At 59.0% G+C, this 23031-nt stretch overlaps 2 protein-coding genes across 2 annotated transcripts; both read right to left on the bottom strand.

Annotated features, from left to right (window-relative positions):
* Positions 1 to 5211: 5211 nt before the first annotated feature.
* LOC148053108 (T-cell activation Rho GTPase-activating protein-like) lies at positions 5212 to 8270 on the bottom strand. The gene is made up of 9 exons (XM_087776373.1): positions 8166 to 8270; positions 7802 to 7963; positions 7608 to 7717; positions 7265 to 7460; positions 6920 to 7037; positions 6476 to 6621; positions 5929 to 6020; positions 5678 to 5842; positions 5212 to 5296 (listed from the first exon to the last, which is right to left on the bottom strand). The coding sequence occupies exons 1-9, from the start codon at positions 8166 to 8168 to the stop codon at positions 5272 to 5274; spliced, it is 1017 nt and encodes a 338-aa protein (XP_087632499.1). The 5' UTR covers positions 8169 to 8270; the 3' UTR covers positions 5212 to 5271.
* Positions 8271 to 14191: 5921 nt separating this feature from the next.
* On the bottom strand, positions 14192 to 19699 carry LOC148053107 (uncharacterized). The gene is made up of 15 exons (XM_087774245.1): positions 19550 to 19699; positions 19340 to 19459; positions 18963 to 19136; positions 18285 to 18369; positions 18127 to 18180; positions 17731 to 17797; positions 17146 to 17330; positions 16782 to 16943; positions 16588 to 16697; positions 16245 to 16440; positions 15900 to 16017; positions 15456 to 15601; positions 14909 to 15000; positions 14658 to 14822; positions 14192 to 14276 (listed from the first exon to the last, which is right to left on the bottom strand). Exons 1-15 carry the CDS (start codon positions 19579 to 19581, stop codon positions 14252 to 14254), a joined length of 1731 nt encoding a protein of 576 aa, XP_087630371.1. The 5' UTR covers positions 19582 to 19699; the 3' UTR covers positions 14192 to 14251.
* Positions 19700 to 23031: the final 3332 nt, after the last annotated feature.

Genomic DNA, 23031 nt, shown 5'->3' with positions numbered 1-23031 from the left:
ATGTGCCGGCGTTCCTGGTGGCTCCCCTGCCAACCCCCTCCGCTCCCCGACTGGCACCGCACGACCCTCCCACCCTCCCTCCCGCACAAGCTCACCCCACTCGCCGCACACCCCTGGCACCCCGGGACAGCCAGAGGCTGGGGAAAGGCAGCCGCTCTCACCTTTGCCTGGCCCTCCATCAGCCTCTCCAGGCTCCTGGTGCTCAACGTCTTCCACTGGGCGAGAGAGGAGAAGGGCAAGAAGGTGAGCAGCGATGCCTCTGATGCTCGGCTGGAGCAGCAGTGCTTGGGGACAGAGCCCAGAGCAGAGAGACACTCACAGCATGGCGGCGGCTCAGCTCCTTCTCGAGGAGTTTGATGGAGGGCAGTCGTGTCACCCGGGCTCTCGCGGCTCCTTCAGGTGTCCTGTGCACGGGGAAGGGAGAGAGCTGGGTGAGCCCCAAGCCGCCTCTTCTCTCGTCAGGCAGCTCCGGCCGAGAGCTGCCCGCAGGCGCAGGGGCACCTCTCCCCAGCTGGGGAGCCGTCTTCCCCCGTCCAGCTGTGCCCGCAGCTTATCCCTGTGCCCGCCTTACCCCAGCAGGGTGCCCACCCACAGCTCCTTCAGCGCGCGGGAGCTGCAGAAAGAGAGCAGAAAGAGCGTCAGGTCCCGCTGCCCCCCAGCCCGTGGGCAGAGGCGGGCGCCTGCACAGCCCTGCCCCGTGGGGAAGGACACCGGGGCAGGACGAAGCCCTGTGGGGCAGGACAGAGGTACTGCCCAAGCCCTGGCTCCCGCTGTCCTGCCGCAGCAGCTGCTTTTGCCCTTCCTTCCCTTCTGGGGACCAAAAGGTGAGCCCCTGGGCACGCAGGACGTGGAAATGCCCCCAGCCCTCCCTGCCGGCGTGCTGCCTGCTCCCTGCCCCGGCTCTGCACAGAGGGCAGAGGCCATTCACAGGATGGCGTGGCCACGCTGGCCAAACCTCTCATGCTGCCCAGCCACGGGACGCGGCACCATGACGCACCCAAAATTGGCAACGCAGGAGCCGGCGGGCCAGATGAAGACGAGGGAGGTGCTGTCCTCAGCGCTGCTGCCTTCCTCCTCTTCTCCTTCCTCCCCCGCCACCTCCTTCCCACCGCTCAGCACCCACAGCTGGTCCAGGGCCAGGCGGAGCTGTGGGCGCACGGTGGTGCCGCCTCTGCAGAGAGGAGAAGCAGGCAGGGAGCTGGAGGTGGCCTCCTTGGGGTCCCCCCGGGCAGAGCCCTGTCCCCCGCCTGCCCTTGGGACGCACATTGCTGCATCCAGCAGCAAGGTGCTGGGGCCTGGGGCTGGGGCCAGGGTGTCCCTGCCCTGCTCCCAGGGCCAGGGCTGGGGGAAAGGCAGCTGGGCTCTGAGCTCTTACTGCAACTTGGCGATCACCAGGTCCTCCTGGAGGAGGAGAAGGCGCCTCTCGCTCCTCTTGCGGCCCCGGGTCAGCCGCACGTCCGCACTCAGCACCGCCTCGGCCTCGCTGAGAGCCTCCCTGCAGAGCGGAGAGCGGCGGGTGTGAGAAAGGCTGCTGCCGCGGGGCCCAGCCGTGCCCGCGTGTCCCCGAGCCACAGGGAGAGCCCACCTGGAGCCGCAGCAGCAGCTGGCCTGGCCCATCCTGCCCGGGACAGGAGGACCCTCGCCGTGCACCAACGACGCGGCCCAGCCGGTGACAGCAAGGATGGGAAGCGGGGTGCCGGTGCCGGAGTTGAGCTGCTCGGCCACCCCCTGCCTTCTCCCAGCGCTGCTCCGGGCCAGCACAGCTCCGTCCTGCCGCCACTGGTGGCTGTTGGCTCCAACTGACCAACATTCCGAGCCCAACGGACACTGGGGGGGCACTGGGAGGGCCCTGGGCTGGGGGTTCTCTCCAGTATGGCCACGTCTGTCTTGCACTGGGCAGCCCCGAGCAGGACAGAGCAGAGGGAAGGACCACCTCCCTCCACCTGCTCCCACTGCTCCTCGCCTTGGGCTTCACCGCTGGGGCCTGGTCTCCAACGAGCCTTGCTCCCACAGCTCACCAGCCTCTGGGCCCGGCCGCTCAGCCAGGTTGCCATCCACGGCACTGCTTGCTGATCAGCCCCTGAGCTGGTTGCTTTCTTCCAGTCCTCAGGCGCATCTCCTCCCTCGGGTCCTGGCTCCCACTGATTTTGCTGCTTCCTACAATATGAGTAGAGTGGGACAATCCCCCAAGTGGCATCTGCTTTTCAGAGGCAAATCTCACTGTGAAAAACACTCTTAAGATCCTCAATTAACTCATGGCCACATCATGCCATGAAACTCCCTACGCTCATTGAACAGCTGTTTTCTAGTCCTCAGAGGGAAAGATGCTCTCTCCGGAGCCATGAGAAGCACTCCTGAAATACCAGGGGTGTTCTTTAGAGCAATTGTTTTCAACTTCTGGCCAGCAGACCTGTGGCACCCATGGCCTACCTTTAATGGGTCCATTAAAGCTAAGAAAACCAACCTCTTATCGGTAGGTTTCAATCTACCATCCGGGAGGCTGAACAGCCCCCCAAAGTATTTTCAGAGTTCACAAACCAAGAAAGCTTGAAAATCACGACTTCGGAATTTCACAGCAAAATTCCCATTCAACCTCCCCCTCTCTGGGTAACGAGATATGACAGGACCGTAACCCAAGGCGGCATAGCTGCAGGCATAAAAAAATCTTCTCACGCAAGTTATTCATCAAAGGAATCACCTGAATGAGTCTCACTTCATAGCGAGTCTCTCAGGGCTCAAAGGAGATACAGCTACCGAGTTGGGAGTCCAATTTTGTGCCTCCCCTTGGGAAGCATTTTCCTGTGAGCTCAAACAACAGTGGCTACTGAATCAACATTGTCAACATCCTTGCTGTACCACCCTTCTTCCACTTTCAGAACTCTGTTACAGAGAAAAAAAGTTCAAAACCGCCGATCTACAATATTAAAGTGTTGACCGATTGCATAGTTCCATAGGATAAGGTACCCCTTACATTGCGATGCCAAGACAGACATGTGCGTGTGCGCATGCATGTGTGCGTGCGTGCAAGGCGGTCTTCTTTGTGACTCCGCCGGCTCACAGTGATCACACCTGACAGAAAGGCTCAAAAATTCACAAGTACCCCAAAACGTGGGGAAAACAGACAACAAAGCTGAGGAGCCAGACTCCACCAGTGAGGGAAAGGCCACAGTGGCACCCCAGGATTACACCATCAAAGGCCAACATCAGACAACCCCGGACTACCCTTTAGACACAAAACAGGAGGAAACCAGGCTTCGCTGGCTCCACGGCTTGTGGCATGATTTGCTGCTCTCCCTGCAGTGTCGCTGTGCCTTCATTGCACTTGGGACCTGGGCCGTGCTGATTAGGTGAGGACGGGTTTGTTTTCTGCTCCCTCGTCTCCGCCTGCAGTACAGGCTCGGGAGACTCTTGCCCCGCTTTGCCACTGACCTGCTGAGCCACTTTCCCTCTTAGCACCTCTGTTTCCTCATCTTTGAAATGGGGATTATGACCTCTGTGAGACACTTTGATGTCCACAGATGAAGTGTGCTGCGGCACGTATATGTGTTCTCTCCATTTGAAATCTTAGGGAATATATCGTCGTGGGTTTTTTGCTTTTGGTTATTCACCTTTATTATTAAAAATGGAAACCAATGAACCACCCTGAAAAAAAAAAAAAAAAAAAAAAAAAAAGAAAACACTTTGGATCAGCCTTCTCTTTGGAAGATAATGCTGGGAGAGAAAGCAATATTGAAACAATGGATGACAAAGTGCAATGCTTAGAAACTATAGGGCAAACTGTGTTTGTCCACCCCGCAGTTCACTGTTGTAATATTCCTATTCTTTTCCATTTCCGAAGTTGTGCTTCCAAATACAGCGCCTGAAGCCAGTGTGCGCAGGCAGTGGAACCCCGGCTTGATCGGCCGCCCAGAGCAGTTTCCCTCTGAGCATTTCTTCTCAGGAACAGCCTCATTCCCTGCCTGGGCAGAGGTGCTGACTGAACCAGGGTCTTCTGAAGGCACTGTTGGAGGACGAAGGGCAGTTGTCAGTCTTCTGCTGTACCTGCAGATGTTTAGGTCTCAGTCAGATGCTGACTCTGCTCCTAAAGCACCAAAACCAGCACAGGACTTTGGACCAACCAGTGACGTCCAGCAAATCCACAGAGGCGCTGCATTGCCCGCATGTGATTGAGTGCAGGATTTGCTCTGCATATCACTCTAACTGCTGGGGCTGGCAATTAAAATGCAGATACGCGATTCCCATGTTCCAGGTTTCATTTGCAGAAAGCACTGTAAGAAAAGAAATAATAAGGCAGGTCTTTTAACTTACAGGTGAAGAATATTTTCTGTGGAGCTTCTCAAAAGAGGAAACAGTCCCCACCCGGTCCTGCAGACCACGCAAAGCAACAGGAGAACTCTTCTGGACTGAGCAGCACCATGGTCTGCTTGGATCTCTCAAATTTAGAGGAAAACGTAAGCTATAAAATAAACTTTATTTTATGGGCTCATTAGGAAAACAAACAAATACAAAAGGCAAACAAGGCCTCCATCTCCTTTGCACAGACCAGTCTAACACATGAATTCACTCGTTCACCACGTAATTCATGAGGTTTTGAACTCACAAGTTCTCTAATTCAGAACCAGTAAGCTCTAACTACTAACTTGTGCAATTATGAGCAAAATACTTACCTACCAACAGTGAGAGTGCTCAACCTTCCTCCTCTGTCACAGCGCAGGCGTCCCCTGTTTCACACGAGGATGCACGAAAGCCTCAGCAGTCCGGCTGCTCTTGGAGCCGCTTCAAAACCTTTTTGGGTGAGCTGACGCCTTTAGAGCGCCCAGCGTGGAAGTTAAGCTCTACCGCTGCCGTGAGTTAGGGGGCTCTGAAGAAAGTGCCTGACAATCAGCGTGCAAGGAGGAGGGCTGCAGGGGACGGTGGCTGCAGAAGGACCAACCGTTAGCCCTCCCTGGCCACCGTGCCCTGCCTACGTCTTGCCCTCGCTCAGACCTCATGGCGCTGCTCCGAGGAGATACCCAAAACTCACAGGTCCCTTCCAGCCTCCACCCTCCTGGGGGACCCTGTGCTTTGCTTTCACTCCTAAAGCACCTCAGCTCAGCCCTCCGGCCCGCTGCAAAGGCTGCTGGCTCAAGGGACCACCCCAAACTCCTCCCCGAGGGTTCTGCACAAAACAACAGCTCCCCACTCCACAACAGCCTACGGCAGACACAGGCGGAAGAGAGAAAAGATCATTTTATTGTGAACATCAACTGCGGGGGCCCAGGACTCTGCGCTTCAGCCCGTGAAAACGAATCGGCACCTGCAACGACAGAGTCAGAAAGCTCTGATCACTCCACCAAGGCAGGCAGAGGCAGCATTTTGTTGCCCTCTCGTTGGGGAACACCGGTGACAAGGACTTGTTCCTAGCCCGGAAGAGAGAGCTATTGCTGGCACCAGCTACGGGGTGGCTCTGACGCCTTCTCCCCATGGGTAATGCCCGTAGAAACCTGTGCGCCTGCAGAGATGCACGGCGCCCCTGTGCCACGCAGCAGGGCTGCAGCGGGAGACCCCGGGCAGCTGCCATGCAGTTCTTCCCAAACCCTGGGCAGCACCAGCCCTCGCCGTCCCTTGCCAGCCACTTGGACTCCCTTAGAGCAGCGTTGAGAGCTGGGAAAGATGGGCAGCACAGCCTGCTACACACCTGCGCTTCTTCTGCACCTTCCTCCATCTTTGCCTTGCTCCGTCCCCCAAAACTTTTTCTCTCTTCCTCCTCTTCTTTTCCACGCGGCTTTCACTCTCCTCTCCCCACGCCTGTTGTCTTTTACGGGTTCTTCTCATTCCCTTGTCCCAGGGAGAGCCTGCAAACCTTCCCGTCCCCCAGTGCTATTAGTCCGGGAAAGCCACGATCCACTGGACTCAGCTCGCATTTTAACCAAAGCCAGCTCAGTTTACCTTCTTTCCTCTGAAAGGCTCGCCAGCTCTTCTGGGCACCCCGGGGAGTCTGCCGCGCTCTCGCGGCTGGCGCGAGGCAAAGCTGCAGGTGCCTACGACAGAAAGGTTGGAGTGGGCAGGTGGCAAGAGACCACCTGGAGCGGTAAGGCACTGTTGGCCAAATGGCTACCTTAGCTCTCCAGAGGAGATCCCTTGGGCTGGTTTGCATCAGCCACGTTTCCCACGGTCCCTCCACCCACCCAAAATAGACTTGATGACGCTCTGACGAAGTAGGGCCTGAGCAAAACCCCGCTGAGGCTGACAGCTCCTCCCCTCTGTCTTTTTCCCTAGGGATTTGGCGGGCATTTTGTTGCGTTCAGCACATGCCTAGTGCATTTGAGCAACAACCTGGCCAGTTTTCCTGACTCTGTATCATCCCGGCGGGTGGAGGAAGAACCCAAAGAGCCCAGCTCTGCTGCCAGGCAGAGGCACAGCAGCGACTTGGCCTCAGCAGAAACTGCCCTCCTCCACCAGACACGCTGGCACAGTGTTCGGGGACCTGACCTACCTCTCCCGTTTCAGGCGCCACCACCGTATCTCCCCCAGCTTCTTGAAGGACACCGAGCAGAGAGGGGGCTGCACGCGGGGAGGCTTCTGCCTGATGCTGGCTGCCTGCTCTGTCTGCAGGGACACTTTGCTCTTCCAAACACAGATCTAGAAAGAAAAAGCACGTGCAGCCAAGTGACTTCTTGGGAGGAGAAAACAGCTCAAGCAAAAGCCACCCAAAGCCCTACACCACTTCTGTCTTCAGCCTTCTGAGGCCCTGTCTGCAGGCTTCAGCTCATCTTGCAGAGCAAACCATTCATGCCCCGAGAGGCAGTGGCCAAAGAGAGGCCACAGGGCAAGCGGGGCTGAGAGGACAGCGCTCGACGCCCAGCCCCGCCACAAACTACGCTGAGGTTTCTGGCGTCCCAAGCCCCGGCCTGGGACAACCCTCCGTCCCTCCTCTTACCTTGGGATCTCTCCGTGGGGGCTGGCCACTCCGCGGCTGCTGGACGGGAAAGCTCGGTCGTCTCCTCCCCAAAGAGTTCCGTGCAGTTCTCCAGCAGAAACTCCACCAGCACCTTCACCTGCACGCGTAGAAGCCTTGGTCTCAACCCAGCCGCCTGAAACAAGACCAAGCAGCCTCTCCCCCTCCTGAGCCTGGCCTCTGCGCAGAAGCCTGTGGCTGGGGGGCCGCTCTTCCTGGCAGCCACCCCACCAGTGTTTCCTCAAGGGAGGAGGCATCCAGAGAGCTCTGAGCAGCCAAGCTCTGATGGGCTGGCAAGGCTGCAGCCGGCTGCTCAATTCGGCCTACCTTCTCAGCCACCTCCAGCATGGCCTCCAGCGGAAGCAGCTCCTCCTTGGCTGGGCTCAGCAAGTTCGGCCCGACGCAGATGGCCAGGTTGCTGCAGCTCATCCTGCTGGTGGCTGCGTTGCGGCCCATGTGCCGCAGGAGGGACAGCAGCCGCTTCAGCAGGAGGCGGTTGGCTGCAGGCAACTTCTCCGCCACCCTGACAGAACAGGAACACAAGCTTCAGCGAGCAGATGCTGCCCACAGCCGTGGCAGCCAGCGGCTGTCTTGCGCACCTTTCCCGGTGCTCTCAGCCAGCCGGCAGTCAGGGCTCCTGCTCAACAGGCAGGCTGCTGCCCACGCTTACGCTTTCAGCTCCTCCACCTTCTCCTCCTTGCCGCTCTTCTGCATCGCGGCCATCCAGTCCTCGTAGAGGTCGTTGACGAGGAGCTTGGAGGGGATGCTTCGCAAGAAGTCCTGCAAGGCCAAGGGCTGCAGCTGAGCCTTTGAACGCTCCAGGCCAGGCAGCAGCTCCTCCAGCTGCAGGTCAGAAGCATTCACCTTCAGGATGACGGCCAGCAGCACCGCCGGCTGGCTTCCCAGGTCGACGTCTGTGCCGTGGTCCAGGGCCTCCCGCAGCTCCCGAAGCGCTGTCCCGCTGGCAGCTCTGCAGAATATCCCCTCTGTCGACGGTCCTTCCCGCTGCAGGACAGCCAGCAGCTCCTGCAGGAGAGGCAGCAGCACAGTTGCTTGGTCGAGGAGCTGCCTTCCCACGGCGCTGGCTACAGCACTGCCCCACACCTGCCTCCTTGCTGGGGGTGAAGAGCCCCGTCCCCTGGCCCTGCAGCCCCTGGCTGGGGACACCCACCACTGCTCCACAGCAGACGGCGGGAGGCCCGGGGACCCCCTGTGCCAGCTGGCTTACCATGATGGGCTGGGGCAGCGTGCCGTCCTCCCCACAGAGGGCTGCCAGGGGCTGCCCAAAGAGCGGCCTGCTGCAGCCGGAGCCCGCCTGCCCTGGCGCCTGGGCAGCGGCTGGGCTCTGCCGCAGAGCAAAGGGCCAGGGCAGCCCCCTCCTCCTCCTCCTCCTGCTCCCTCCTGCTGCAAAGCAAAACAGAGCAAGAGCCCGTCAACGGAGACCGCCAGGCCAGCGCTCCCGCAGCCTGCCCTGCCTGCAGCACGGTGCTGAGCGGTGTGGCAGGACGGGCGGGGAGCCAGCAGCTGGAACCGCGGCCCCGCTTCAGCGGCTCCGGCTCACAGGTTCCTGAGAGTCAGGGTGCCACCAGAACAGCCTGGCCCAGCCCTCGCCCTGCCCTCCTCCAAGCTGTGGGCAGCAGCAGAGGCTGCGTGGCCCCACAGAACCACGTCCAGCGGCCGCTGCCCAGCGGGTGCCCTTGCTCCTCCAGGTCACGTCCTCCCTTGGGCTGCCCAACCTGCATGGCGACACTCAAGGGACAAGTGAGCGCAGATCAACTGCTTGCGGGAGGTTGCCTTTCTCTCCAAAACTCACCTGCGGCGTGGCAAAGTCCCTCTCCGCTGCTGGATGGGACCGGTGGAGGCCCTTGCTCGCGATCAGCCTGCAAGAACCGCGCTGTGCTTAAGAGAGCAGCCCCGCAGCAAAAAGGGCCACCAGTGAGCTGCCACCCGGCACCAGCAGCCTGAGCATGCCAGAGCTGGGACCCGCTGCCCTCCCAGGCTCTCTGCCCTGCACCACAGGTTTCCTCCCAGTGCCGCCACCAGCGAGGATGTGCCGGCGTTCCTGGTGGCTCCCCTGCCAACCCCCTCCGCTCCCCGACTGGCACCGCACGACCCTCCCACCCTCCCTCCCGCACAAGCTCACCCCACTCGCCGCACACCCCTGGCACCCCGGGACAGCCAGAGGCTGGGGAAAGGCAGCCGCTCTCACCTTTGCCTGGCCCTCCATCAGCCTCTCCAGGCTCCTGGTGCTCAACGTCTTCCACTGGGCGAGAGAGGAGAAGGGCAAGAAGGTGAGCAGCGATGCCTCTGATGCTCGGCTGGAGCAGCAGTGCTTGGGGACAGAGCCCAGAGCAGAGAGACACTCACAGCATGGCGGCGGCTCAGCTCCTTCTCGAGGAGTTTGATGGAGGGCAGTCGTGTCACCCGGGCTCTCGCGGCTCCTTCAGGTGTCCTGTGCACGGGGAAGGGAGAGAGCTGGGTGAGCCCCAAGCCGCCTCTTCTCTCGTCAGGCAGCTCCGGCCGAGAGCTGCCCGCAGGCGCAGGGGCACCTCTCCCCAGCTGGGGAGCCGTCTTCCCCCGTCCAGCTGTGCCCGCAGCTTATCCCTGTGCCCGCCTTACCCCAGCAGGGTGCCCACCCACAGCTCCTTCAGCGCGCGGGAGCTGCAGAAAGAGAGCAGAAAGAGCGTCAGGTCCCGCTGCCCCCCAGCCCGTGGGCAGAGGCGGGCGCCTGCACAGCCCTGCCCCGTGGGGAAGGACACCGGGGCAGGACGAAGCCCTGTGGGGCAGGACAGAGGTACTGCCCAAGCCCTGGCTCCCGCTGTCCTGCCGCAGCAGCTGCTTTTGCCCTTCCTTCCCTTCTGGGGACCAAAAGGTGAGCCCCTGGGCACGCAGGACGTGGAAATGCCCCCAGCCCTCCCTGCCGGCGTGCTGCCTGCTCCCTGCCCCGGCTCTGCACAGAGGGCAGAGGCCATTCACAGGATGGCGTGGCCACGCTGGCCAAACCTCTCATGCTGCCCAGCCACGGGACGCGGCACCATGACGCACCCAAAATTGGCAACGCAGGAGCCGGCGGGCCAGATGAAGACGAGGGAGGTGCTGTCCTCAGCGCTGCTGCCTTCCTCCTCTTCTCCTTCCTCCCCCGCCACCTCCTTCCCACCGCTCAGCACCCACAGCTGGTCCAGGGCCAGGCGGAGCTGTGGGCGCACGGTGGTGCCGCCTCTGCAGAGAGGAGAAGCAGGCAGGGAGCTGGAGGTGGCCTCCTTGGGGTCCCCCGGGCAGAGCCCTGTCCCCCGCCTGCCCTTGGGACGCACATTGCTGCATCCAGCAGCAAGGTGCTGGGGCCTGGGGCTGGGGCCAGGGTGTCCCTGCCCTGCTCCCAGGGCCAGGGCTGGGGGAAAGGCAGCTGGGCTCTGAGCTCTTACTGCAACTTGGCGATCACCAGGTCCTCCTGGAGGAGGAGAAGGCGCCTCTCGCTCCTCTTGCGGCCCCGGGTCAGCCGCACGTCCGCACTCAGCACCGCCTCGGCCTCGCTGAGAGCCTCCCTGCAGAGCGGAGAGCGGCGGGTGTGAGAAAGGCTGCTGCCGCGGGGCCCAGCCGTGCCCGCGTGTCCCCGAGCCACAGGGAGAGCCCACCTGGAGCCGCAGCAGCAGCTGGCCTGGCCCATCCTGCCCGGGACAGGAGGACCCTCGCCGTGCACCAACGACGCGGCCCAGCCGGTGACAGCAAGGATGGGAAGCGGGGTGCCGGTGCCGGAGTTGAGCTGCTCGGCCACCCCCTGCCTTCTCCCAGCGCTGCTCCGGGCCAGCACAGCTCCGTCCTGCCGCCACTGGTGGCTGTTGGCTCCAACTGACCAACATTCCGAGCCCAACGGACACTGGGGGGGGCACTGGGAGGGCCCTGGGCTGGGGGTTCTCTCCAGTATGGCCACGTCTGTCTTGCACTGGGCAGCCCCGAGCAGGACAGAGCAGAGGGAAGGACCACCTCCCTCCACCTGCTCCCACTGCTCCTCGCCTTGGGCTTCACCGCTGGGGCCTGGTCTCCAACGAGCCTTGCTCCCACAGCTCACCAGCCTCTGGGCCCGGCCGCTCAGCCAGGTTGCCATCCACGGCACTGCTTGCTGATCAGCCCCTGAGCTGGTTGCTTTCTTCCAGTCCTCAGGCGCATCTCCTCCCTCGGGTCCTGGCTCCCACTGATTTTGCTGCTTCCTACAATATGAGTAGAGTGGGACAATCCCCCACGTGGCATCTGCTTTTCAGAGGCAAATCTCACTGTGAAAAACACTCTTAAGATCCTCAATTAACTCATGGCCACATCATGCCATGAAACTCCCTACGCTCATTGAACAGCTGTTTTCTAGTCCTCAGAGGGAAAGATGCTCTCTCCGGAGCCATGAGAAGCACTCCTGAAATACCAGGGGTGTTCTTTAGAGCAATTGTTTTCAACTTCTGGCCAGCAGACCTGTGGCACCCATGGCCTACCTTTAATGGGTCCATTAAAGCTAAGAAAACCAACCTCTTATCGGTAGGTTTCAATCTACCATCCGGGAGGCTGAACAGCCCCCCAAAGTATTTTCAGAGTTCACAAACCAAGAAAGCTTGAAAATCACGACTTCGGAATTTCACACCAAAATTCCCATTCAACCTCCCCCTCTCTGGGTAACGAGATATGACAGGACCGTAACCCAAGGAGGCATAGCTGCAGGCATAAAAAAATCTTCTCACGCAAGTTATTCATCAAAGGCATCACCTGAATGAGTCTCACTTCATAGCGAGTCTCTCAGGGCTCAAAGGAGATACAGCTACCGAGTTGGGAGTCCAATTTTGTGCCTCCCCTTGGGAAGCATTTTCCTGTGAGCTCAAACAACAGTGGCTACTGAATCAACATTGTCAACATCCTTGCTGTACCACCCTTCTTCCACTTTCAGAACTCTGTTACAGAGAAAAAAAGTTCAAAACCGCCGATCTACAATATTAAAGTGTTGACCGATTGCATAGTTCCATAGGATAAGGTACCCCTTACATTGCGATGCCAAGACAGACATGTGCGTGTGCGCATGCATGTGTGCGTGCGTGCAAGGCGGTCTTCTTTGTGACTCCGCCGGCTCACAGTGATCACACCTGACAGAAAGGCTCAAAAATTCACAAGTACCCCAAAACGTGGGGAAAACAGACAACAAAGCTGAGGAGCCAGACTCCACCAGTGAGGGAAAGGCCACAGTGGCACCCCAGGATTACACCATCAAAGGCCAACATCAGACAACCCCGGACTACCCTTTAGACACAAAACAGGAGGAAACCAGGCTTCGCTGGCTCCACGGCTTGTGGCATGATTTGCTGCTCTCCCTGCAGTGTCGCTGTGCCTTCATTGCACTTGGGACCTGGGCCGTCCTGATTAGGTGAGGACGGGTTTGTTTTCTGCTCCCTCGTCTCCGCCTGCAGTACAGGCTCGGGAGACTCTTGCCCCGCTTTGCCACTGACCTGCTGAGCCACTTTCCCTCTTAGCACCTCTGTTTCCTCATCTTTGAAATGGGGATTATGACCTCTGTGAGACACTTTGATGTCCACAGATGAAGTGTGCTGCGGCACGTATATGTGTTCTCTCCATTTGAAATCTTAGGGAATATATCGTCGTGGGTTTTTTGCTTTTGGTTATTCACCTTTATTATTAAAAATGGAAACCAATGAACCACCCTGAAAAAAAAAAAAAAAAAAAAAAGAAAACACTTTGGATCAGCCTTCTCTTTGGAAGATAATGCTGGGAGAGAAAGCAATATTGAAACAATGGATGACAAAGTGCAATGCTTAGAAACTATAGGGCAAACTGTGTTTGTCCACCCCGCAGTTCACTGTTGTAATATTCCTATTCTTTTCCATTTCCGAAGTTGTGCTTCCAAATACAGCGCCTGAAGCCAGTGTGCGCAGGCAGTGGAACCCCGGCTTGATCGGCCGCCCAGAGCAGTTTCCCTCTGAGCATTTCTTCTCAGGAACAGCCTCATTCCCTGCCTGGGCAGAGGTGCTGACTGAACCAGGGTCTTCTGAAGGCACTGTTGGAGGACGAAGGGCAGTTGTCAGTCTTCTGCTGTACCTGCAGATGTTTAGGTCTCAGTCAGATGCTGACTCTGCTCCTAAAGCACCAAAACCAGCACAGGACTTTGGACCAACCAGTGACGTCCAGCAAATCCACAGAGGCGCTGCATTGCCCGCATGTGATTGAGTGCAGGATTTGCTCTGCATATCACTCTAACTGCTGGGGCTGGCAATTAAAATGCAGATACGCGATTCCCATGTTCCAGGTTTCATTTGCAGAAAGCACTGTAAGAAAAGAAATAATAAGGCAGGTCTTTTAACTTACAGGTGAAGAATATTTTCTGTGGAGCTTCTCAAAAGAGGAAACAGTCCCCACCCGGTCCTGCAGACCACGCAAAGCAACAGGAGAACTCTTCTGGACTGAGCAGCACCATGGTCTGCTTGGATCTCTCAAATTTAGAGGAAAACGTAAGCTATAAAATAAACTTTATTTTATGGGCTCATTAGGAAAACAAACAAATACAAAAGGCAAACAAGGCCTCCATCTCCTTTGCACAGACCAGTCTAACACATGAATTCACTCGTTCACCACGTAATTCATGAGGTTTTGAACTCACAAGTTCTCTAATTCAGAACCAGTAAGCTCTAACTACTAACTTGTGCAATTATGAGCAAAATACTTACCTACCAACAGTGAGAGTGCTCAACCTTCCTCCTCTGTCACAGCGCAGGCGTCCCCTGTTTCACACGAGGATGCACGAAAGCCTCAGCAGTCCGGCTGCTCTTGGAGCCGCTTCAAAACCTTTTTGGGTGAGCTGACGCCTTTAGAGCGCCCAGCGTGGAAGTTAAGCTCTACCGCTGCCGTGAGTTAGGGGGCTCTGAAGAAAGTGCCTGACAATCAGCGTGCAAGGAGGAGGGCTGCAGGGGACGGTGGCTGCAGAAGGACCAACCGTTAGCCCTCCCTGGCCACCGTGCCCTGCCTACATCTTGCCCTCGCTCAGACCTCATGGCGCTGCTCTGAGGAGATACCCAAAACTCACAGGTCCCTTCCAGCCTCCACCCTCCTGGGGGACCCTGTGCTTTGCTTTCACTCCTAAAGCACCTCAGCTCAGCCCTCCGGCCCGCTGCAAAGGCTGCTGGCTCAAGGGACCACCCCAAACTCCTCCCCGAGGGTTCTGCACAAAACAACAGCTCCCCACTCCACAACAGCCTACGGCAGACACAGGCGGAAGAGAGAAAAGATCATTTTATTGTGAACATCAACTGCGGGGGCCCAGGACTCTGCGCTTCAGCCCGTGAAAACGAATCGGCACCTGCAACGACAGAGTCAGAAAGCTCTGATCACTCCACCAAGGCAGGCAGAGGCAGCATTTTGTTGCCCTCTCGTTGGGGAACACCGGTGACAAGGACTTGTTCCTAGCCCGGAAGAGAGAGCTATTGCTGGCACCAGCTACGGGGTGGCTCTGACGCCTTCTCCCCATGGGTAATGCCCGTAGAAACCTGTGCGCCTGCAGAGATGCACGGCGCCCCTGTGCCACGCAGCAGGGCTGCAGCGGGAGACCCCGGGCAGCTGCCATGCAGTTCTTCCCAAACCCTGGGCAGCACCAGCCCTCGCCGTCCCTTGCCAGCCACTTGGACTCCCTTAGAGCAGCGTTGAGAGCTGGGAAAGATGGGCAGCACAGCCTGCTACACACCTGCGCTTCTTCTGCACCTTCCTCCATCTTTGCCTTGCTCCGTCCCCCAAAACTTTTTCTCTCTTCCTCCTCTTCTTTTCCACGCGGCTTTCACTCTCCTCTCCCCACGCCTGTTGTCTTTTACGGGTTCTTCTCATTCCCTTGTCCCAGGGAGAGCCTGCAAACCTTCCCGTCCCCCAGTGCTATTAGTCCGGGAAAGCCACGATCCACTGGACTCAGCTCGCATTTTAACCAAAGCCAGCTCAGTTTACCTTCTTTCCTCTGAAAGGCTCGCCAGCTCTTCTGGGCACCCCGGGGAGTCTGCCGCGCTCTCGCGGCTGGCGCGAGGCAAAGCTGCAGGTGCCTACGACAGAAAGGTTGGAGTGGGCAGGTGGCAAGAGACCACCTGGAGCGGTAAGGCACTGTTGGCCAAATGGCTACCTTAGCTCTCCAGAGGAGATCCCTTGGGCTGGTTTGCATCAGCCACGTTTCCCACGGTCCCTCCACCCACCCAAAATAGACTTGATGACGCTCTGACGAAGTAGGGCCTGAGCAAAACCCCGCTGAGGCTGACAGCTCCTCCCCTCTGTCTTTTTCCCTAGGGATTTGGCGGGCATTTTGTTGCATTCAGCACATGCCTAGTGCATTTGAGCAACAACCTGGCCAGTTTTCCTGACTCTGTATCATCCCGGCGGGTGGAGGAAGAACCCAAAGAGCCCAGCTCTGCTGCCAGGCAGAGGCACAGCAGCGACTTGGCCTCAGCAGAAACTGCCCTCCTCCACCAGACACGCTGGCACAGTGTTCGGGGACCTGACCTACCTCTCCCGTTTCAGGCGCCACCACCGTATCTCCCCCAGCTTCTTGAAGGACACCGAGCAGAGAGGGGGCTGCACGCGGGGAGGCTTCTGCCTGATGCTGGCTGCCTGCTCTGTCTGCAGGGACACTTTGCTCTTCCAAACACAGATCTAGAAAGAAAAAGCACGTGCAGCCAAGTGACTTCTTGGGAGGAGAAAACAGCTCAAGCAAAAGCCACCCAAAGCCCTACACCACTTCTGTCTTCAGCCTTCTGAGGCCCTGTCTGCAGGCTTCAGCTCATCTTGCAGAGCAAACCATTCATGCCCCGAGAGGCAGTGGCCAAAGAGAGGCCACAGGGCAAGCGGGGCTGAGAGGACAGCGCTCGACGCCCAGCCCCGCCACAAACTACGCTGAGGTTTCTGGCGTCCCAAGCCCCGGCCTGGGACAACCCTCCGTCCCTCCTCTTACCTTGGGATCTCTCCGTGGGGGCTGGCCACTCCGCGGCTGCTGGACGGGAAAGCTCGGTCGTCTCCTCCCCAAAGAGTTCCGTGCAGTTCTCCAGCAGAAACTCCACCAGCACCTTCACCTGCACGCGTAGAAGCCTTGGTCTCAACCCAGCCGCCTGAAACAAGACCAAGCAGCCTCTCCCCCTCCTGAGCCTGGCCTCTGCGCAGAAGCCTGTGGCTGGGGGGCCGCTCTTCCTGGCAGCCACCCCACCAGTGTTTCCTCAAGGGAGGAGGCATCCAGAGAGCTCTGAGCAGCCAAGCTCTGATGGGCTGGCAAGGCTGCAGCCGGCTGCTCAATTCGGCCTACCTTCTCAGCCACCTCCAGCATGGCCTCCAGCGGAAGCAGCTCCTCCTTGGCTGGGCTCAGCAAGTTCGGCCCGACGCAGATGGCCAGGTTGCTGCAGCTCATCCTGCTGGTGGCTGCGTTGCGGCCCATGTGCCGCAGGAGGGACAGCAGCCGCTTCAGCAGGAGGCGGTTGGCTGCAGGCAACTTCTCCGCCACCCTGACAGAACAGGAACACAAGCTTCAGCGAGCAGATGCTGCCCACAGCCGTGGCAGCCAGTGGCTGTCTTGCGCACCTTTCCCGGTGCTCTCAGCCAGCCGGCAGTCAGGGCTCCTGCTCAACAGGCAGGCTGCTGCCCACGCTTACGCTTCCAGCTCCTCCACCTTCTCCTCCTTGCCGCTCTTCTGCATCGCGGCCATCCAGTCCTCATAGAGGTCGTTGACGAGGAGCTTGGAGGGGATGCTTCGCAAGAAGTCCTGCAAGGCCAAGGGCTGCAGCTGAGCCTTTGAACGCTCCAGGCCAGGCAGCAGCTCCTCCAGCTGCAGGTCAGAAGCATTCACCTTCAGGATGACGGCCAGCAGCACCGCCGGCTGGCTTCCCAGGTCGACGCCTGTGCCGTGGTCCAGGGCCTCCCGCAGCTCCCGAAGCGCTGTCCCGCTGGCAGCTCTGCAGAATATCCCCTCTGTCGACGGTCCTTCCCGCTGCAGGACAGCCAGCAGCTCCTGCAGGAGAGGCAGCAGCACAGTTGCTTGGTCGAGGAGCTGCCTTCCCACGGCGCTGGCTACAGCACTGCCCCACACCTGCCTCCTTGCTGGGGGTGAAGAGCCCCATCCCCTGGCCCTGCAGCCCCTGGCTGGGGACACCCACCACCGCTCCACAGCAGACGGCGGGAGGCCCGGGGACCCCCTGTGCCAGCTGGCTTACCATGATGGGCTGGGGCAGCGTGCCGTCCTCCCCACAGAGGGCTGCCAGGGGCTGCCCAAAGAGCGGCCTGCTGCAGCCGGAGCCCGCCTGCCCTGGCGCCTGGGCAGCGGCCGGGCTCTGCCGCAGAGCAAAGGGCCAGGGCAGCCCCCTCCTCCTCCTCCTCCTGCTCCCTCCTGCTGCAAAGCAAAACAGAGCAAGAGCCCGTCAACGGAGACCGCCAGGCCAGCGCTCCCGCAGCCTGCCCTGCCTGCAGCGCGGTGCTGAGCGGTGCGGCAGGACGGGCGGGGAGCCAGCAGCTGGAACCGCGGCCCCGCTTCAGCGGCTCCGGCTCACAGGTTCCTGAGAGTCAGGGTGCCACCAGAACAGCCTGGCCCAGCCCTCGCCCTGCCCTCCTCCAAGCTGTGGGCAGCAGCAGAGGCTGCGTGGCCCCACAGAACCACGTCCAGCGGCCGCTGCCCAGCGGGTGCCCTTGCTCCTCCAGGTCACGTCCTCCCTTGGGCTGCCCAACCTGCATGGCGACACTCAAGGGACAAGTGAGCGCAGATCAACTGCTTGCGGGAGGTTGCCTTTCTCTCCAAAACTCACCTGCGGCGTGGCAAAGTCCCTCTCCGCTGCTGGATGGGACCGGTGGAGGCCCTTGCTCGCGATCAGCCTGCAAGAACCGCGCTGTGCTTAAGAGAGCAGCCCCGCAGCAAAAAGGGCCACCAGTGAGCTGCCACCCGGCACCAGCAGCCTGAGCATGCCAGAGCTGGGACCCGCTGCCCTCCCAGGCTCTCTGCCCTGCACCACAGGTTTCCTCCCAGTGCCGCCACCAGCGAGGATGTGCCGGCGTTCCTGGTGGCTCCCCTGCCAACCCCCTCCGCTCCCCGACTGGCACCGCACGACCCTCCCACCCTCCCTCCCGCACAAGCTCACCCCACTCGCCGCACACCCCTGGCACCCCGGGACAGCCAGAGGCTGGGGAAAGGCAGCCGCTCTCACCTTTGCCTGGCCCTCCATCAGCCTCTCCAGGCTCCTGGTGCTCAACGTCTTCCACTGGGCGAGAGAGGAGAAGGGCAAGAAGGTGAGCAGCGATGCCTCTGATGCTCGGCTGGAGCAGCAGTGCTTGGGGACAGAGCCCAGAGCAGAGAGACACTCACAGCATGGCGGCGGCTCAGCTCCTTCTCGAGGAGTTTGATGGAGGGCAGTCGTGTCACCCGGGCTCTCGCGGCTCCTTCAGGTGTCCTGTGCACGGGGAAGGGAGAGAGCTGGGTGAGCCCCAAGCCGCCTCTTCTCTCGTCAGGCAGCTCCGGCCGAGAGCTGCCCGCAGGCGCAGGGGCACCTCTCCCCAGCTGGGGAGCCGTCTTCCCCCGTCCAGCTGTGCCCGCAGCTTATCCCTGTGCCCGCCTTACCCCAGCAGGGTGCCCACCCACAGCTCCTTCAGCGCGCGGGAGCTGCAGAAAGAGAGCAGAAAGAGCGTCAGGTCCCGCTGCCCCCCAGCCCGTGGGCAGAGGTGGGCGCCTGCACAGCCCTGCCCCGTGGGGAAGGACACCGGGGCAGGACGAAGCCCTGTGGGGCAGGACAGAGGTACTGCCCAAGCCCTGGCTCCCGCTGTCCTGCCGCAGCAGCTGCTTTTGCCCTTCCTTCCCTTCTGGGGACCAAAAGGTGAGCCCCTGGGCACGCAGGACGTGGAAATGCCCCCAGCCCTCCCTGCCGGCGTGCTGCCTGCTCCCTGCCCCGGCTCTGCACAGAGGGCAGAGGCCATTCACAGGATGGCGTGGCCACGCTGGCCAAACCTCTCATGCTGCCCAGCCACGGGACGCGGCACCATGACGCACCCAAAATTGGCAACGCAGGAGCCGGCGGGCCAGATGAAGACGAGGGAGGTGCTGTCCTCAGCGCTGCTGCCTTCCTCCTCTTCTCCTTCCTCCCCCGCCACCTCCTTCCCACCGCTCAGCACCCACAGCTGGTCCAGGGCCAGGCGGAGCTGTGGGCGCACGGTGGTGCCGCCTCTGCAGAGAGGAGAAGCAGGCAGGGAGCTGGAGGTGGCCTCCTTGGGGTCCCCCGGGCAGAGCCCTGTCCCCCGCCTGCCCTTGGGACGCACATTGCTGCATCCAGCAGCAAGGTGCTGGGGCCTGGGGCTGGGGCCAGGGTGTCCCTGCCCTGCTCCCAGGGCCAGGGCTGGGGGAAAGGCAGCTGGGCTCTGAGCTCTTACTGCAACTTGGCGATCACCAGGTCCTCCTGGAGGAGGAGAAGGCGCCTCTCGCTCCTCTTGCGGCCCCGGGTCAGCCGCACGTCCGCACTCAGCACCGCCTCGGCCTCGCTGAGAGCCTCCCTGCAGAGCGGAGAGCGGCGGGTGTGAGAAAGGCTGCTGCCGCGGGGCCCAGCCGTGCCCGCGTGTCCCCGAGCCACAGGGAGAGCCCACCTGGAGCCGCAGCAGCAGCTGGCCTGGCCCATCCTGCCCGGGACAGGAGGACCCTCGCCGTGCACCAACGACGCGGCCCAGCCGGTGACAGCAAGGATGGGAAGCGGGGTGCCGGTGCCGGAGTTGAGCTGCTCGGCCACCCCCTGCCTTCTCCCAGCGCTGCTCCGGGCCAGCACAGCTCCGTCCTGCCGCCACTGGTGGCTGTTGGCTCCAACTGACCAACATTCCGAGCCCAACGGACACTGGGGGGGGCACTGGGAGGGCCCTGGGCTGGGGGTTCTCTCCAGTATGGCCACGTCTGTCTTGCACTGGGCAGCCCCGAGCAGGACAGAGCAGAGGGAAGGACCACCTCCCTCCACCTGCTCCCACTGCTCCTCGCCTTGGGCTTCACCGCTGGGGCCTGGTCTCCAACGAGCCTTGCTCCCACAGCTCACCAGCCTCTGGGCCCGGCCGCTCAGCCAGGTTGCCATCCACGGCACTGCTTGCTGATCAGCCCCTGAGCTGGTTGCTTTCTTCCAGTCCTCAGGCGCATCTCCTCCCTCGGGTCCTGGCTCCCACTGATTTTGCTGCTTCCTACAATATGAGTAGAGTGGGACAATCCCCCACGTGGCATCTGCTTTTCAGAGGCAAATCTCACTGTGAAAAACACTCTTAAGATCCTCAATTAACTCATGGCCACATCATGCCATGAAACTCCCTACGCTCATTGAACAGCTGTTTTCTAGTCCTCAGAGGGAAAGATGCTCTCTCCGGAGCCATGAGAAGCACTCCTGAAATACCAGGGGTGTTCTTTAGAGCAATTGTTTTCAACTTCTGGCCAGCAGACCTGTGGACCCATGGCCTACCTTTAATGGGTCCATTAAAGCTAAGAAAACCAACCTCTTATCGGTAGGTTTCAATCTACCATCCGGGAGGCTGAACAGCCCCCCAAAGTATTTTCAGAGTTCACAAACCAAGAAAGCTTGAAAATCACGACTTCGGAATTTCACACCAAAATTCCCATTCAACCTCCCCCTCTCTGGGTAACGAGATATGACAGGACCGTAACCCAAGGCGGCATAGCTGCAGGCATAAAAAAATCTTCTCACGCAAGTTATTCATCAAAGGAATCACCTGAATGAGTCTCACTTCATAGCGAGTCTCTCAGGGCTCAAAGGAGATACAGCTACCGAGTTGGGAGTCCAATTTTGTGCCTCCCCTTGGGAAGCATTTTCCTGTGAGCTCAAACAACAGTGGCTACTGAATCAACATTGTCAACATCCTTGCTGTACCACCCTTCTTCCACTTTCAGAACTCTGTTACAGAGAAAAAAAGTTCAAAACCGCCGATCTACAATATTAAAGTGTTGACCGATTGCATAGTTCCATAGGATAAGGTACCCCTTACATTGCGATGCCAAGACAGACATGTGCGTGTGCGCATGCATGTGTGCGTGCGTGCAAGGCGGTCTTCTTTGTGACTGCGCCGGCTCACAGTGATCACACCTGACAGAAAGGCTCAAAAATTCACAAGTACCCCAAAACGTGGGGAAAACAGACAACAAAGCTGAGGAGCCAGACTCCACCAGTGAGGGAAAGGCCACAGTGGCACCCCAGGATTACACCATCAAAGGCCAACATCAGACAACCCCGGACTACCCTTTAGACACAAAACAGGAGGAAACCAGGCTTCGCTGGCTCCACGGCTTGTGGCATGATTTGCTGCTCTCCCTGCAGTGTCGCTGTGCCTTCATTGCACTTGGGACCTGGGCCGTCCTGATTAGGTGAGGACGGGTTTGTTTTCTGCTCCCTCGTCTCCGCCTGCAGTACAGGCTCGGGAGACTCTTGCCCCGCTTTGCCACTGACCTGCTGAGCCACTTTCCCTCTTAGCACCTCTGTTTCCTCATCTTTGAAATGGGGATTATGACCTCTGTGAGACACTTTGATGTCCACAGATGAAGTGTGCTGCGGCACGTATATGTGTTCTCTCCATTTGAAATCTTAGGGAATATATCGTCGTGGGTTTTTTGCTTTTGGTTATTCACCTTTATTATTAAAAATGGAAACCAATGAACCACCCTGAAAAAAAAAAAAGAAAACACTTTGGATCAGCCTTCTCTTTGGAAGATAATGCTGGGAGAGAAAGCAATATTGAAACAATGGATGACAAAGTGCAATGCTTAGAAACTATAGGGCAAACTGTGTTTGTCCACCCCGCAGTTCACTGTTGTAATATTCCTATTCTTTTCCATTTCCGAAGTTGTGTACAAAATGTGCTTCCAAAATAAATTATTTAGCTCTGAACTGCTGCTATGCACAGCAGGACACCTGCCAGAGCTAAGTGTCACTAATGGAGGATACGTCCTACTGAAAAGGGGCTTTAGAGTGTAACTATAAAAGTTTAACTATTGTACAAAATGATTGAAGTAAGGAGTCTTGTAATCTCTCAGCGAAGGACAGTTCCTGATAAGAACAGAAACTTGTCTTAAAAACCAGCTGAAACCGACCCTGCAGTTTGGACAAGAGCCAAGGAGCAACCGAGTCTGCACAAGAACAAGGGGTTACTAGCGGTGACGAAGAGGAGTCTTCAGCCTTCATCCCCACGACCCCCCGCGACCACCACCAGGAGGCACCGCGCAAGCGCAGTTGGGAGGGGTTTATGGAAACGACCTCTTGGGGCTGATTTTAATACAAAGCGGGGACAGGTCATGCATATGTATAGGCATATTGGGAAGCCTTATGTATATGTAATACTTTGTCGTATAAATCCAGGACAAGCCACCACGTGGGCATGCACGACTTTGGCGGGATGACACACCCCCACCCGCTCCCCCCCGTGCTGCCCAGCGCTGAATAAACATACCTACTTTACAACCTTACGGGTTGTGGAGTCTGTCTCCGCACGTCAGTTTGTCGAGCCAGGCAGGAGAGTCTCTGCTCGACTGCGGGACCGACTGCGGAGCGGACGCTGCTAGGCGCGCCCCGAGCACCTTCCTCGGAGGAGCCCCCGCTGCCAGCCGCTCACCGCGGGAGCAGACAACCACCTCCTGAGGCCGCGGATTAAACGGTACGTTTAACAAGAAGGGCCAGTAAGTCGTACGCTTGGCCGGGGCTGCTGGTAAACCGCACAGAGACGTCTGGCGTGCAGCATCGTCCCCGCGGGGGAGGAGGGTACCCTGGCCGATAGAGCGGCCAAAGAAATTTGCTGGCCGATAGAGCCGATCTTGGGGGTGGATCGAGCAAATCTGAGGTCACCGCTGCATCCCGGTGTCGGGAGCCAGGACGGACCCGCTAATGACTGTATAAGAAGCAGGAGAAGGGTAAGCGGACGTCTCCCAAAAATTATTCAAATCTTTGCAGCTGCTGAAGGGATACCAACTGGAGCGATAATTATCTGTTTCATTTACCCGGGTATTGCATGTATTATATGTATGTATTGCACGTATGAAAATTTGTGTGTATGTGTGTTTGAGACACAGCATCGCTGTGAAGTGAGTGCGGAGT

This window comes from Nipponia nippon, unplaced genomic scaffold (assembly GCF_047370975.1).
Source record: "Nipponia nippon isolate SJK-2023a ecotype South Korea unplaced genomic scaffold, ASM4737097v1 scaffold_4, whole genome shotgun sequence".
In the NCBI taxonomy this organism is placed as follows: Eukaryota; Metazoa; Chordata; class Aves; order Pelecaniformes; family Threskiornithidae; genus Nipponia; species Nipponia nippon.
Note: the sequence above shows the minus strand (reverse complement) of the source record. Positions and strands in the feature narration are given on the sequence as shown.

Excerpts from the sequence above, each read along its gene's own strand:
- LOC148053108 (XM_087776373.1), bottom strand. Across the intron at positions 7,461-7,607 it reads AAGGTGGAGGAGCTGAAAGC|GGTGGCGGAGAAGTTGCCTG; the intron begins GTAAGCGTGGGC and ends CTGTTCTGTCAG. Across the intron at positions 6,021-6,475 it reads TGGCGCCTGAAACGGGAGAG|GCACCTGCAGCTTTGCCTCG; the intron begins GTAGGTCAGGTC and ends TTTCTGTCGTAG.
- LOC148053107 (XM_087774245.1), bottom strand. The coding sequence starts at position 19,581 with ATGGGCCAGGCCAGCTGCTGCTGCGGCTCCAG. Across the intron at positions 14,823-14,908 it reads AGCCTTTCAGAGGAAAGAAG|GTTTGCAGGCTCTCCCTGGG; the intron begins GTAAACTGAGCT and ends GGGGACGGGAAG. Across the intron at positions 14,277-14,657 it reads AAGGTGCAGAAGAAGCGCAG|GTGCCGATTCGTTTTCACGG; the intron begins GTGTGTAGCAGG and ends CTGTCGTTGCAG.